At 35.9% G+C, this 15,853-nt stretch overlaps 1 protein-coding gene across 1 annotated transcript; it reads right to left on the bottom strand.

Moving 5' to 3' along the window:
- Positions 1-5,875: 5,875 nt before the first annotated feature.
- Positions 5,876-8,068, bottom strand: LOC143580771 (uncharacterized). The gene is made up of 2 exons (XM_077063716.1): positions 7,703-8,068; positions 5,876-7,431 (listed from the first exon to the last, which is right to left on the bottom strand). The coding sequence occupies exons 1-2, from the start codon at positions 7,751-7,753 to the stop codon at positions 6,772-6,774; spliced, it is 711 nt and encodes a 236-aa protein (XP_076919831.1). The 5' UTR covers positions 7,754-8,068; the 3' UTR covers positions 5,876-6,771.
- Positions 8,069-15,853: the final 7,785 nt, after the last annotated feature.

The following is a 15,853-nucleotide window of genomic DNA, read 5'->3' as shown; positions in this document are numbered from 1 at the left end:
AATTCATGTATCACCATGACTTTTCAAGTCTCCAACCTCAGAACATAATCGTAAATGGAAATTGAAAATCAACTATTCATGTATCACCATGACTTTTCGGATTTTCAAATCCAACAAACGAATATGTAAGTAAAATCAATAAAAATCGAAATTCAACAAAAATCGAAATATCGCGGAATAAAACATAAAATCATACACTGCGCAGGCGCGAGCATATTCATAAATAACGAGTAATTAACAATAAGCGTGCAAACATGAGATTTCTCTCATGCGCGAGAAGGGACTCTTAGGTATTCTAGGCCGTTACGTCTAACCACCTATCCTAAAGTCAACGAGCTCTGATACCAATCTGTAACACCCCGACCAAAGGCGGATTATACATCGGGGCGCCACATATTGTTTCATTACTCGTGACACTATTGGGTGTCAATATTTAATAAATACATTCATTCGCGCACGCGCAAAGTAAACAAGATAACATAAATCATCATAAATCAATATATTATAAATCATAATATTCGAACAGCAAAAACTTGTCTTGATACATTTTAATCTAGGTCCAAAATAAAGAAAACTTCCTACGTGTCCACAAGCTCCAAAACAGCTACTGCAAACCTGAACATGTGTTAAAATAAAACGTCAAACACTTGCGTGTTGGTGAGAAATCAAGTTTAATACAATACATAGATAACAATAAATCTGCGCGCAACATGTGTATGTCTGGTTTTCAACAAGGGTGTAATCCGATCGGGACCAACTCTAAGATTCATAGACTGCCAGTGCTCACAATTGAGCTCACAAACAAGAAAGACTGTGCAAGTGTAAACAAAAGAGAAAATCATAAACGATAGTTCTCCCGTGTTCATCTAATGGATCCATGAAAACTTCGGAATAGGCCGAACAAAGCGGTTAATGATACACACATACAAATAAACAGCCAAGTAAACGTCCTCAACACATGGGATACTGCGCGACTAAAGTTCATAAACAAGTTTAAGACTCAAGTTTGTACAAACACATGAACATCCCAAAACATTAAAAATAAAAAGGGATTAGGTACGAGATTACTCACTTGATAAACGATGCGGTGTAAGATAAAGCAAGAACCAACTTTAAACAAGCACAAGTTAACCTATAAATAAGATTATTGTTTTAATGATTGGTTTTTAGTCTTAATTACAAGTTAGCATAATTAGTAAGTAAATTATTATATATAATATATATTACCGGAAAAGCAGGACAGAACAGGGAGGAAGACGGAGGCAGAAAGGAAGACGGCAGAGAGAGCAAGGAGGAGGTTAAATTAAGTGTTTGTGTGTGATGTGTTAGGAAAAATAAGATTATTATTTATAGGGAAACCCTAGGGAACACAATCCCTAGAAAAGAGGAAAAGATCTCCAAAAAGTAAAAGATTCCAAAAGCAAAAGATATCAAAAGATATGGCAGCTGCAGGGGACAAGAGAAAGCTGACAGGGAACAGTAAACAGGCATGGGAGGGTCAGATAAAGGTACTGGTCAAGCATGGAAAAGCAGATCTCAAAAGATAATGTCAGTCACTTTTTCTGTCAACCAATGGGGTTGGTGCTGTAACATCCTAAAATTTATAATGTTGAATAAAGAAAGTTATGTTTAGTAATTTCACGTTTTAGTTATTTAATGTCGAGTAAGGAACGGGTCTTGGGCTTAGTTATTTTATGAACTCGGCCTGTCTCGACCCGTAGGAAGCCAACCCGAGCCTAACCAAACCCGTAGTATATAAACGAAAGTTCTTGACACTTCCACCATTTTCACCATCTTCCTTCACTTACACCCACCCAAACACTCTCATTTCTAGAGAGAGAAGCTAGAGAGAGAAAGTTCTCAAATCACAAATCCGAGTCCACAATCTTGTTCCTAATCGTTTTTGGTATGTAACATCCTAAAATTTATAATGTTGAATAAAGAAAGTTATGTTTAGTAATTTCACGTTTTAGTTATTTAATGTCGAGTAAGGAACGGGTCTTGGGCTTAGTTATTTTATGAACTCGGCCTGTCTCGACCCGTAGGAAGCCAACCCGAGCCTAACCAAACCCGTAGTATATAAACGAAAGTTCTTGACACTTCCACCATTTTCACCATCTTCCTTCACTTACACCCACCCAAACACTCTCATTTCTAGAGAGAGAAGCTAGAGAGAGAAAGTTCTCAAATCACAAATCCGAGTCCACAATCTTGTTCCTAATCGTTTTTGGTAAGTCCCCCTCGAAAATCATCCGTTTTCATAACCATTTTCGACCTCAAATCGAGCAAAAACTCCCATTTTCGTAACTTGAGTTTTCGGGTCAAAAACCGCCTTGTTTTGGTGTCAAAATACAAGCTTTTGTGTTTAAAAGTACTAGGGATCGATAGCCCTTTCAATCCCGAGCATTTCCATGTCAAAAACTTCGATTTTGGGTCAAAAATCTGGAAAACCCGTGGGTTTCTCCGTCGCCCAGCTTGAAGGAGTCGAATCAGACTCATTCGATCGAACCAGTCGATCGAATCAGTCCATTCGATCGAATGCGTAGATCGAACAAGTCCAGTCGACCGAATAGGGAAGCAACCGAATGGTCTCCAACTCATTCGATCGAATGAGTTTTGTATTCGATCGAATGAGTGTTGTATTCGATCGAACGTGTTCCTATTCGATCGAACGTGTTCCTGTTTGATCGAACGTGTTCCTATTCGATCGAACGTGATGTATTCGATCGAACGTGTTCCTGTTTGATCGAACGTGTTCCTATTCGATCGAACGTGATGTATTCGATCGAACGTGTTCCTATTCGATCGAACGTGTTCCTATTCGATCGAATCAAGCCAGAACCAAGCTGTTTCCAAGTTCGCCTAAGGTTTAACTTCGCCTGAAGCGAAGTTCGTCTATAAAATAAATTAAAAACCTAATGGAAAATGTGTTAAGGCAGTTATCGAAAATAAAATTTTTCCAAGCTGACCTGGCAGCTTAACCCCAGCCAGGGGCTCTGCCCCTTGGACCCCGCTAGGGGCTGCCGCCCCTAGAACCCCGCTACCAGGGGCGCTGCCCCCGGACCCCCGTTCGTTGTGGGTCATATAAAGATAGAAACGCAACATAAGTAGTAGTAGCTAATTGATACGTGTAAATATTATACAGTTAGCCGTGCGCAGCTCAAGAGGGGAATAACTATTAACGGAGAGCGTAACAGTATTCAGGTGAGTTTCTAGCCCCATTTATGTGTTATGTTTTCGGGGCTGTGTGCATACTCGATGTGTTGTTAATACATTTATCCTAAGTGATAAGTGTATGCCATATGTGATATATGTGATGGATATGAATGGTTGCTTGTCGGTACGCGAACGATCTTCGGATATTGCGCGTACTGTCAGGTCAAAAATAAAGGTACGAATATTATACATCGAAGATGTATGAACATTACAAATGAATACTTGTCGGGGCGTGAACGATCTTCGGATATTGCACGTATCGACAAGAGGTATGGTTGTTAAATGAATGATGTAAAGAACGTCTAGGGTGTTCTTATGCTATGATGTAATTATTGTATATGTGAAGTAGGTGTATGCAGTTACACGAATGGTATGTGAGTTCTACGTTCGACATAGTAAGTTAGGATGGCAAATCCCTCTAGCTTTTGTCGGACATAGACTCGGCTGGTGATGGCGTAGTTAAGGACTGCGGGCCTTATACGTAAAGTAGATGATAGATGTAAACGTAGTTAAGGACTGCGGGCCTTATACGTAAAGTAGATGATAGACGTAAACGTAGATAGGGACGGTGGGCCTTATACGTGTTACAGATAATAGACGACAACGTAGTTAAGGACTGCGGACCTTATACGTATTATAGATAGGCATCAGCATAGGAAAGGACTGTGGACCTTATACGTGCTGTAGTTGTATTGTGGTAGCATAGGGGAGGACTGCGGACCTCGTACGTGCTATGGTTTAGGTTGCAACATAGGGGAGGACTGTGGACCTTGTACGTGTTGTGGATGTAGGATGGTATAGGGAAGGACTGCGGACCTTGCACGTACCATAAAGGGTGAACATAGGTAAGGACCGCGGACCTTTTACGTGTTCACGACCTTGAGTACAGGTATAGACGGCGGACTATGAACGTACTCACGGTAGACTGAGGTTAGTGGTTATAAATATGTGTGTATGTATGGTAGTAAGTGTGTATGTAGAACAGAAGGGTAACTAGTGAAGTATGGATATGTATCTACGGATATGTATGTATGTGTATGTATTGTATGGCGTTCGATTAACTAGAACTCACTCAGCGTAGCTGACTTTTAGTATGCACGCAGGTGAGCTGATTACAGAGTTAGCATGAGGACGACACACGGCATGGATTGAACGGCTGGCATCTGAAGAAAGAAGTAAAGATGTTTTAAATATAAAGTTTTGTGTTATGGTATCAAAGAAAAAGTTTAACGTTTTGTAACAAATGATTATGTTTTATATTCCGCGAAAAGTTTTAATAAACTCTGATTGAAGAACTGTGTTTATGAGTAAATCCGACGCTAAAGTAGGGCTACCGGGTTCGGGGCCTTACAGGTGCGCATGCTGCGCCAAAAGTGGCTTTTTAGACATAAAGCAGATTAGGTCAACGGCTCAAAAGATAAGATAACACAAAAGTAAACAGCTGGATTAAACAGAAGAAAAGACTCAAAGGGTTTAGCGCGAGAAGGCAGGAGCGCGCGAGCGCGAAGGCAGACAGAACCAACCTTAACGCGTCGCGGGAAGAACTACATTTCTAAGCGCGCCGCGGGAAGAACTTCAATTCTAAGCGCGTCGCGAGAAGAACTATATTCCTTAGCGCGTCGCGGGAAGAACGGTATCCATAGCGCGCCGCGGGAAGAACTAAAATCCTTAGCGCGCTGCGGGGACAGTTCGTCTCGCGTATCGCAGTAACAGGTGGTCTTCACGCAGGCTTCCTTGTAAGGAGTCTGGCGCGTGGAGCTGCGCAGACAACCTTAGGCGGGAAGGAACAAAGGACAGTTAGGGGTTCAAGGCTTAAGGGCGGGACGGCGACAAGAGGGAAAAGAAGGCGGAAAGAGAGAAGAAGAGGGACGGGACGGCGGAAAGAAAGAGAGAGAAAGAGGCGGAAAGGAAAATATATTATTATTATTAAAAGTAAAATATAAGTATAAATAAATATTAAATCATAAAAGAGAGAGATCGGATCAGAGAAACGGGTACCTGGGTCGGGTCGGATCGGGGCAGATGTCACAAAATAGGTCAATCACTTCTATATATAAAAGTGTATATACTTCATTTTGTCTACTTGAAACTATATTGTTGGAATTGGTGGTCTCGGATTTGACTATAGTTGGTAATCCACATATATGTAAGTGTAGCAGCCTTGTTCGAGACTTCTACATGTGGGAAAGATATTTTGTACATATTTGTCATGGCTTCAAGAAGTGATTTTTTTTAACGACCAACAAACATTGAATGGGTATGTAATCCGTACGAGGTGATCCAATGGCAAAGGTCACCGCCAGCTGGCCCAACTCAACCGTACGAAGCCCCTGAATGCTCACTGGTAATAAAACCTAACCGTATGAAGCTCTTAAGCTTCAAGAAGTGATGACAAGGATTACTCCTAATATTATTATCAAGGAAATGTAATTCCAAAATCTCAATTACAATAAACGCTCTCATATGAATAACCCTAATCGTAAACATAAATGTATAGACGCATCCAAACTTGGTAAATAAGAAAACTAATCAAAATCCTAATTACCGCTTAAATCATTAACAAAAATAATAAATTACTTGGGCTCGGGCCTCCCCCAACCCACCCGACTTATCAGTGGGCTTGTCCTTCGAATGGGAATTACGGAATTACCAACATAAAATCATTCGCGTGATTTGAAAAAGAAAATCCAAAACTGAAATATGATCAGCAATTAATTGAAAGAACAAAAGTACAAAACCATGTATGTAATACCTTGAAATGTTTTTTTTAACAAAATATAATAAAAGTAACAATAGAAACAAAAATGGAAAAAACAAAACATTAATAATACATGCAATTATGTCAGGTTAAGTGCGCACAAACGACCAAAATACTCCACACCACCCAATCAAACACTTCACACTATATTGTAATATAAAGTATAAAGCACAAATATTCTAAAAACACAACTATAATATAATATAATATAATAAATTGATTAAAAACATCAACAACTGAAGATACAACACATTGTGGAATGTGGATAAGATGTCTCAGATGAGTACTTGAGCTCTGATTACATACTTCAAATTTTGTCAAAAATATCAATTCCAATCTGACCTACAGTTGGATATAATATAGCCTAACTAATTAAATAGGAAAGCCCTCAATCAAACATAGAGGCTCCAAGGGTTTGATTGTGCCCTCTCTTTCTTTTTGCTAATTATAGTTAGGATACTTGAGGTCTAAGGGATAATTAAAAAAAAAAAAAAAACTAATATACATCCAATCCAAGGGGGCCAAAAACAAAATGATCATCAATCATCATGGCCATCCCTTTCATCCTAATAAACTTTTCAAAGCCTAAAGAAAATTAATTAGCATGGGAATTGGCATATATTGTGGCTAGATTATATATGGTTCAAAACACTAAATTTTGGTCAATGATGATTGGTGAACAAACTTTTGGTTCTTGGTGAAGGTGGTGGGGTTTATAATCAATATCATCATTATTAACTCCTTCACAACATTGCTCAAAACTCCTTTTTCTAGTAATATTAATCATCCCTCCACCACTAATATATAATTGTGCTAGCACAAGAGTCTTGGTGGAGGAGTATCCGAGGCGTGGTTGCGGCGGTGGGAGTTGATGGGATGGTTACTAGAGGGATCTCAATTGAGTTGAGTTGTGGTGGTGGATGTTGCCATTGAGGAAGTGGACCAGCTAAAAGAAGTGTTTGGAGTAAGGGACCAGCTTCCACTACTGCCTGCAAAAACTTACCATTCTCTGGCAACCCTTTTGTCAGTACTAGTTTGTCAGCTATTATTAACTCTTGTACTTTTGGTTGTTGATGATCACTTGACTGATGCAATGAAACCCTATTTTGAGTACTATTTTCCATTCCTTGAGTTGAACCAGTAGAGTTAGATGAATCCACCCCTAAAAGTGGATCATCTTCCAAGTAATTAGTAGTACTTGTGGTTCTAACAAAATTAGCACTAGAATTGGTAGCTTCAAGTTCTTGAATCTTTTGTTGGAGAATCATGTTTTCCAAAACTAACCCTTGATACTTCAACTGAGCTTCATCTCTCTCCTTAACAGTCTTTGTCAAAAGACACTTGAAATGCAAAACTTCATCTCCTTTTCTTGAAATCTCTTCTTGGGCACAAGCAATTGCTGATTCCAACTCCAATGTGTACAATAAAGTGTGCTTCAACTCTTCAATTCCTTGACCCTATTTACAAAACATAACAAAAAAAGTATTAAACAAAAGTACCAACTATAATCACACTCACACTCACACTCACACTCACACTCACACTCACACTCACACTCACACTCACACTCACACTCACACTCACATCAACAAAACAAAATTTTATTTTAAAAATAGTAGTAAATAATTCATAATCCAGGGTAACCGGGCAGCAAGCTGCGTCACCATCCCATTTTAAACCAGATTCATAATATAATATGTATATAAGAAGTGGTGGTTAAAATATTACCTCTTCTTGGTAGTAAGAATTCCAATGGAAAGGACTACATTCATCATCCATGTTGAGATATAAGAGAAGAAGTAAAGAAAGAAAGAATGAAAGTAAGTAAATATATGAGTGTGTTTGAACAAGAGTGAAGAGAAGGGTTTTAAGTAGAGGTTGTTGTGGTTACTTTTTGAAACTTTAGCTTTTGCTTTTGGGGTGGGGTTTTCTTCACAATGGGGACATAAGGTTGAGAGATGATACCATGGGAAAACAAAAGTGAATAGCGGGTACAATATTAGAAAGGTCACCCATAATGCTTTTTTTATACCGTTGAAAAATCTTTTCTAAGATCCCAAAAAATTAACAATGTACACAAACAGTTATATATAAATATTCTTTTCTTTTTTTATCTGGACATTTAAATATTTCCAATGCTCGTCTTAAACATGTTTTAGCCAATTATATACCCTCTACTCGTATCAACAAATGAATATGTATTTTGTAATTCAAGTAGGCATTTTTGGTAATGTGAAACCCCGCATATAACTTTTAATCATATAAGTTAAATGGGGACCTAAAAAACCCGCAAGGAATCTTGCAAACACGAGTGATAGATGGACTTGGACCATGTATGAGTTACAAATTTACAATTGGACAATTCTAGAATTACAAATAACCCGTGCAAACCTAACACACTGTCGTCCTATTATTATAAAGCAATAGCGTGACCACTTTGTGTACGTGAAACATTTTCAAACATGTTTGACGTGTTTTAAAATTAAAATTAAAATTAAAATATTTTATAAATATAGTGTTATAAGTTTATTTCTCAAAAATTTGTTGGAATGTTTCCCTTATGAAAGGTTTTTATAACCGATTCTTTATAAAATCTTCACATAAAAGACAACCAACTTTATGAACTTGTGGGTTTTAAAAAATATCTCTCTTGTTTTATGAAAACTCCAAGTTTAGGGAACAAAATGAATTTATAAAAAAAAAAAGTTTTACTAGTCATTTTAACATTGCATATTTTACTTAGTCATGTAATTAATTCATTTAATCATTAAACCAATCTTGTATTCATTAAACCAATATTCGATTTATGTGAAGTTGTATAAATGTGTGATCATTTTTAAATGAACTTAATCTCAGTTTAAACACCCATCACATATCCATATATGGATGTTAATGTGCCTTTTATACCATGCATGTGTATCATAGGGATATAACATGGTGCATTCACCATTAATCATCTTTTGTTGCTTGGTCTTTAAATTTGACATGGCCGATACATTATAGCCTCGTGCATCGAATGTAGTACTTTTGTAAGTAGAAGATTGCCTTTCGCTCGGGTACAGAATCGATGTATAAGGATTTAAAAAAAATATGTGTGCTAAGATGCATGGTTATAGTCTTCTCTTGTTAAGGCTACTTTTTTTTTCTTGAAACACCTTCACTCTTATGATGTGATAATATTAGTTGTGTCAGTTTCATGAGCAAGTTGTTTGGTGTCCTCAAGGAATACATTAAACGCTTCGTATAGTTTTCACATTTGTACATAAATTGTCCCAGTTACATGTATATAAAAAAAGTTTTCGTCAGTGTATTTTCTAATTTTCACAATTAATGGATTTTAGCTTTGCGTAATTGTCTTTAGCCCAGTTTTAATCCAAGGGAACCATAAGCTATGGATTCAAATCCTTGGAAGTGCATATGTGTGACGATTCTAAAAGTAATGTAGGTGAATAATAGAGTTTACATTCGTCTATAAAAAAAATATTATCTAATTAGAACAAAAGAGAATTTTGGTGCCGCTAATTAGCCCTCATGAGATCACTTTGTGACACCTTATTGGTCTGTAACATTTTGGTTTTTTAACTTTTGTTTTTTGTTTTGGTTTTAGTATCGTAACAACCATAACAGAAGCCGACCAAACGCAATTTTATTTTTTATACGATGCCGTAACAAATGTGACAGAAACCAACCGAATTCGTGTAGACTCACTGTTTCAATGTCCGGGACTGAGAACTCGGGTTTTACCAACGTCCAAGTTTATGATTGACTCCCCCGTTGTTCCATCTATATATATATATATGGGTTTGGATTAAATACAAATGAAGTTAACGTACTAAACATGATATACAGGTAGAGTAATTATGACATCATAGAGTAATTACATAATTACTCTATGATAAATACTCTACTTGTATATTAAATTACCCTACTTGATTCTCATGTTTAGCACGTTAATTTCATTTGTACGTTAACCTTCCCCTATATATATAAATAGCTCATGTATATATATATATATTGTTTAATAGCTCATGTACCATAACAAACGTAGTTGAAATCGACCGACAACGTTGTGGGTTTTAACCACCGCCTGGGTTTGCCGATCAAATAAACGTCATTTTAAAATTTTATTTTATTATATGTTAATCTTTTTAAAAGTTAATTTGACAAATTTATTTTCTTGGGTTTTAACGTTCAAATTTTACCAACAGTGTCTATACCGTAACAAATGTAATTGATACCAACTAAATTCATGTCGATTCAACGTTGTAAAGCCTGGGTTTTACCAATGGCTAAATTTTAGTGCTCGGGTTTTATCAGCTGTCCGGGCACAACTCAAAGGAAAAAAACTAGTTACACTAAATTACTAAATTGAAAGTATAAAAGAAAAGTGTATTTTTTTTTATTTGTATTCATAAGGAAATTTGTATATGATGATGAACAAGGGCCCACGTACACCCGTGAGATGGGTCGGACCCACAAAAGAAACGCGTGGAGTAGTCAAAGGTTATTGGCTTATTGCTTTCCTTTCGGATATATGCTAATGCTAGTGTTCATTCCATGGGGTTCCAATGGACCCTTTCAATATTATTACCTTTTTATTACTTATACTTATTATTTTCCCTCCATTTTTTATACCCATGAAATGTTTCCCTCCAAAGTCCAAACTTTCTTTCTACTGATAATATTTTTTAACATTTATCCAAGTACCTTCCTTGATTATTTGGCGTTTAAATTTCAATTCTATTGTACTATTGGTGTAACGACTTGCATTATGCTGTCTTTTGCTCTATCTTTCGGCTGCTAGCATATTATTATCAATAAAATTCTATTACTACAAGAAATTTAGTAGAACCAACCTAAAGGTAATAGTTATTACATTACTATTATATATTGAAAAAAAACCATGCTTTGGTGATGCAAGTAGTCTATAGGTCTACTTGACGGCACTTTAGGGGGTCCAACTTTTTTTTCTTAAATAATGTATTTTTTTAGCTATTAACATTCTTCGCGTTTTTTTAATGAGGTCACCTTTGTTCCCGACCAAATTTGCGTCAGTTCGCAGCCGCAATGCGTAGATTTTTTTGGTTTGCTGCAAGTCTTGTAGTTGAATTAATTTGTTCTTTTTGTTTAGTTTCGGTTCCATTAACCGATACTGGCTGAATTTGTGTTAGTGATGAATTTGTATATTAACCGGCTACACCATCAGCTCGATGTAACACATCAGGTGTGATACCTAGTTTACTTTAAACGGCGCCAATAAGAAATATTTTAGAATTACCATATAAAATGAAATATTATACTATGGCAACATCATAAGTTGTTATCAAGAACCGAAAGAATATCATTTAAGTTTAAAAGGTTATCTAACAATAAATTACATATAAATAAGATTCGGATCTCATAAAGTAGCTATATATAATAAGTGACATTACAAAATCTTGAAATCTATATAATTTTTATAAAGTAATATATATCATTTAGACGTATGACGTATCAAAGGGCATGCGCCACGGTACCAAAGAGTTATATTAAGCTTTGCCTTTTAAGGAAGATTTCAAGTCCTATGAATTGTGATCGTAAAGAAAGGTGTACGTTATCAGTAAAGTTGCAAGTATTTAAGCGTTCTAAAAAAATAATAATTTAGATGTAATATTGTATAGTATGCACTTTAGTTATTTCAAATTTCTAAAGTGATCTAAAAATGAAATCCCTTAGCATTATACGTTATACTTATAAAAAAACATACATGTTTGGTAACGTATGATCGTGGTTAGACCAAGTGACGGCCAACAATATTTTTTTGTTCCTTGTTTTTCTAAATTTTTTTTATGTTACTATAGGCTTGTAAATTTCTGTCTAGATTTAGTGTAGATACAAACCAAATTCATGTCAGTTTGTCACTGCAACACGTATTTTATTTTTTGGTTCGTAATGAGTTTAGTCTTTTTTTTCAATATGTAAATTTGTTGTATTTTGGCGTTGATTGATTTATTTTTTGGTTTAATTTTGGTTCGTAACCTGATATCGACCGAATTCGCGTTGGTTCTCTGCCGCAACACGTAGGTATTTTATTCAAACATGTTGATTTGTTGTATATTTGGGTGTTGACTAATTTATTTTAAGGTTTGATTTTGGTGTCGTAACCCAATACTGAATGAACTTTACGTCGACTAGTTGACACACCATGCGGGTTTTCCCAACGTTGTTTTAAATATGTTTTTTAATAGTAAGCTATATGATTTTCAATACTATTATGCGTGTTTTCTTTTTTGGCTTTACTGTCATTACCTTACGAATTTAACCGATACTAATCAAATTCGTGTCGTTGCACCATTGTGTTTTAAGATTCAAATTATTGTGTAACATGTATTAATCATTGTGTTTTATGTATTAGATAATTTGTTGTTATTTTATCATTATTTTTACATATTATTATTACACAATGATGTTATTAGTATTTAAAAAAACATAATGATGAGTTGAAAGACACAATGACAAAAAACGACACAATGATAAGCGAAAAGACACAATGGTGTGCGAAAAGACACAATGGCGAAAAAAGTCACAATGGTGCGCGAAAAGACACAATGACGAAAAAAACACAATGATAAGCGAAAAGACACAATGGGGTGTAAAAAGACACAATGACGAAAACAGACAATGATAAGCGAAAAGACACAATGGTGTCCGAAAAGACACAATGACAAAAAAAGACACAATGATAAGTGAAAAGACACAATAACGAAAAAGACACAATGATAAGCGAAAAGACACAATAATGTGCGAAAAGACACAATGACGTGATTTTTGTTTTAAATTTTATATAACAACAATCATACTCATATCAAAGATAAAAAACGCTTGCTATTATGATGATTTTTTTAAAAAAAAAAATATTATATGAAAAGGTTATAAACGTTCTAAAATGATGGGGGTATTAACATGTATCTTGCATGTGGAGAGAGAAAATGTGTACAATTACCTTTATACCCTTTTTCCTTTAGTCACCACTTGACACATGTCAATTATTTATAGCTTCTCACACTTCTCATTTTTATTACCCTTTATAGAATAACTTGACCATATAATATGATGGTAGTTGCAACTATAACTAAACGGCTAAACCTATACATTTAATGTGACCGTATAAAAATACGGACACAGCATGCTTGTTTGCAGTATTAGTAATATCAAAATACTTATTAGTCATTATGACTTATTTTAGAGCGACTAAGGTGATGTTTGTTTTTGAAGACAAAAAATGTCTGCAATCTGATTTCATCTTATTTAATGTCTGCAACTGAATATGTGGTCTGAAGGTTTGCAATCTGAAAATATAATACTGTTTGTTTTATAAACTGGAAATCGTCTGCATAAGCTGAAAATTAGTTACCTATCATATATATTACAATAGATAAAGTCATTTAACGTTTGTAGACTCCTAAAATAATTGGTAGTGGTGTACGAACTATGGAAGTGGGTGGTGGTAGACGATTGTGGTAGGCGGTGAACGGTGGGTGGTGGTGGACGGTGATGGTAGCCGACAATGGGTGGTGGTGGTGGGTGGTGGACTATGGTGGTGGTGGATGGTTGTGGCGGGTAGTGGTGGATGGTGGTGGCGGCGGACGGTGGGTGGTGGCGGGTGGTGGTGGATAGTGGTGGCGGGTGGTGGTGGCGACGAACGGTGGGTGGTGGTGGTAGTGGAAGGTAGTTGTGGCCGATGGGGGTGGTGGTGGTGATGGGTGGTTAACGGTGGTGAGTGGTTGACGGTGGTGGCGGGCGGTGGGTGGTGGTGGTGGACGGTGGTGGTGGCGGCCGACGGTGGGTGATGGTGGTGGGCGGTGGTGGTGGCGGCGGAAGGTGGTGGTAGGTGGTGGTGGCGGCGGACGGTGAATGGTGGTGGTGGTGGCGGACGGTGAGTGGTGGTGGTGGTGTTGGACATTGGGTGTTGGTACTTGGTATGATGTTAAGAAGTGTGAAGATGGTGAAAAAAAACTTATTTTTTAAGACAATAAAAGCATTTTTCAGATCTTTTTTTTTTTTTAAAACAAACAGTCTTCAAGAGCTTATGTCTGGGCGCCCGCAGACATAGGGTCCTTGCAGACCTTACACAGACCTTATAAGCAAAAACAAACACAACGTAAATTTTTATAATCTACCCTTCTACTTTACATTTTTACACTTTAATCGTTTTACCATCCCATCAAAGTGAGAATGATTAATCATCGTCATACATTCCATGTACACTAGATTAGACTTAAGCTTCAAAAAGTATTTGTTTCCCTTTTATCTACTTAAGGAATCATTCTTATGTGCACTTTTAGCTTTGAAGGATATATATGTCCAAAGATACATGTACAAGATTTTATTCCATTGAAAACCTATGACCATATATTCCCTAATAACTTTTGCTTTTATGAACTAAATCGTTTTTGTTAGTATAATTAACAAACATATATCCTTTTCATATCATATAGGAAATAAATGTATACGATGTCTAATCCTTATATACGATACACTATTTAGTTTTTTTAGATCATGTGGAGTTTGATAGTAACTTCGCTAGGGTAACATTTAACCATTTAAGAAAATAGTATTCTTGTTGCAAGAATCGAACAAAATTTTTTTAACAATAGATACATGAATAATATGCGTCCTTCAAAACAGATTTACGGCTATGCACATATATATCCCATAGTTTAATTAAATACTTTTTGGTTAAAATTAAATCGAATGCATGAAAAAGATAAGAGAATAAAAGTTGTTTAATTGAGTATTTGTGTTTAACATTGGTCCATAAAAACAGAACATGAGATTAGTAAGAATTATCTGTTTTCCATGACACAGCAGTCAAAATAGCTAGGTACCAGGAAATACTCGATCACTCAAAAGCATACATTGAAAAGGAAAAATCTAAAAATAAAGATTAGACAGGGGGTTTCAACAAGGATAATATTTGTAGTGAAACAAAAATGAAACAACGTCATTAAAAGAAAAAAAAACTTCTTTAAATGTCTTCAACTATATTTATTCAATTTAATGATAATTAACCAAAATTGCCTATTTTTAAATCCGTAAATTATGAGCGGTAACAATCATACTATAATAGATAGCAAACTAGGAGTGATATCCCATTCATCTAATATAACCCTCCTACTCATTCATATTTTTATAGATTTAACGGTTTCAAACACTTAACTTTAAGCATCAATGTCTCATTTATATTAGCTTTGCTTTGATCGTTGTGGAAATTACGTTGGGTGGATGTACACTATTAAAACATATATGTTTCAAGAAATGAAAATATATAAGTTTCACGGTCGATGAAACGTTTGATCGTGGCATTAATCGCAAAGGTCCTTACGAAATTAAAATCTCTTTCCTCTGTTGGCTATTTAAAAAAAGAAAAAGAAAATCAAAGATGCTGAACTTTCTGATGTTAAATAAAATTATATACTTCTCTCATCTAAAATTGTAATTTAAATATTATTATAGATTTTTTTAGTGTAAATAGGTTTTATAATAGGAAAAGCTACTATTACTACGAATTACGGACTACATTCCATTGTGATGTATCATTGATAATTCATAGGTAACATGCCACTCGGGATTCGTTGTTGAAGATATTGTCTATAATCTGCCGCTAATGCTAGCATTGGTGATCTGTTATTGACTTTATCGGTGATATGGGTTGCCTTGATGGTCAGTCGGTACGAATAATATTGGCTATTCAGATTTGGATTTTTTTTTACCTATCGGATAACCAAACTGATCCGAATTCGTAAAGGCCTAACCGAACCGAACTCAACACCTTTAAATAGTTGATATCCACATCATAAATTCATAATAATACATTATTAGGCACTAGCTAGTGTGTAT

The sequence above is a fragment of the Bidens hawaiensis genome, unplaced genomic scaffold (genome assembly GCF_021521415.1).
Source record: "Bidens hawaiensis isolate Kalapana, Puna unplaced genomic scaffold, B.hawaiensis_p1.1 tig00001511_1, whole genome shotgun sequence".
In the NCBI taxonomy this organism is placed as follows: Eukaryota; Viridiplantae; Streptophyta; class Magnoliopsida; order Asterales; family Asteraceae; genus Bidens; species Bidens hawaiensis.
This window is presented reverse-complemented; position numbering and strand designations above follow the sequence as displayed.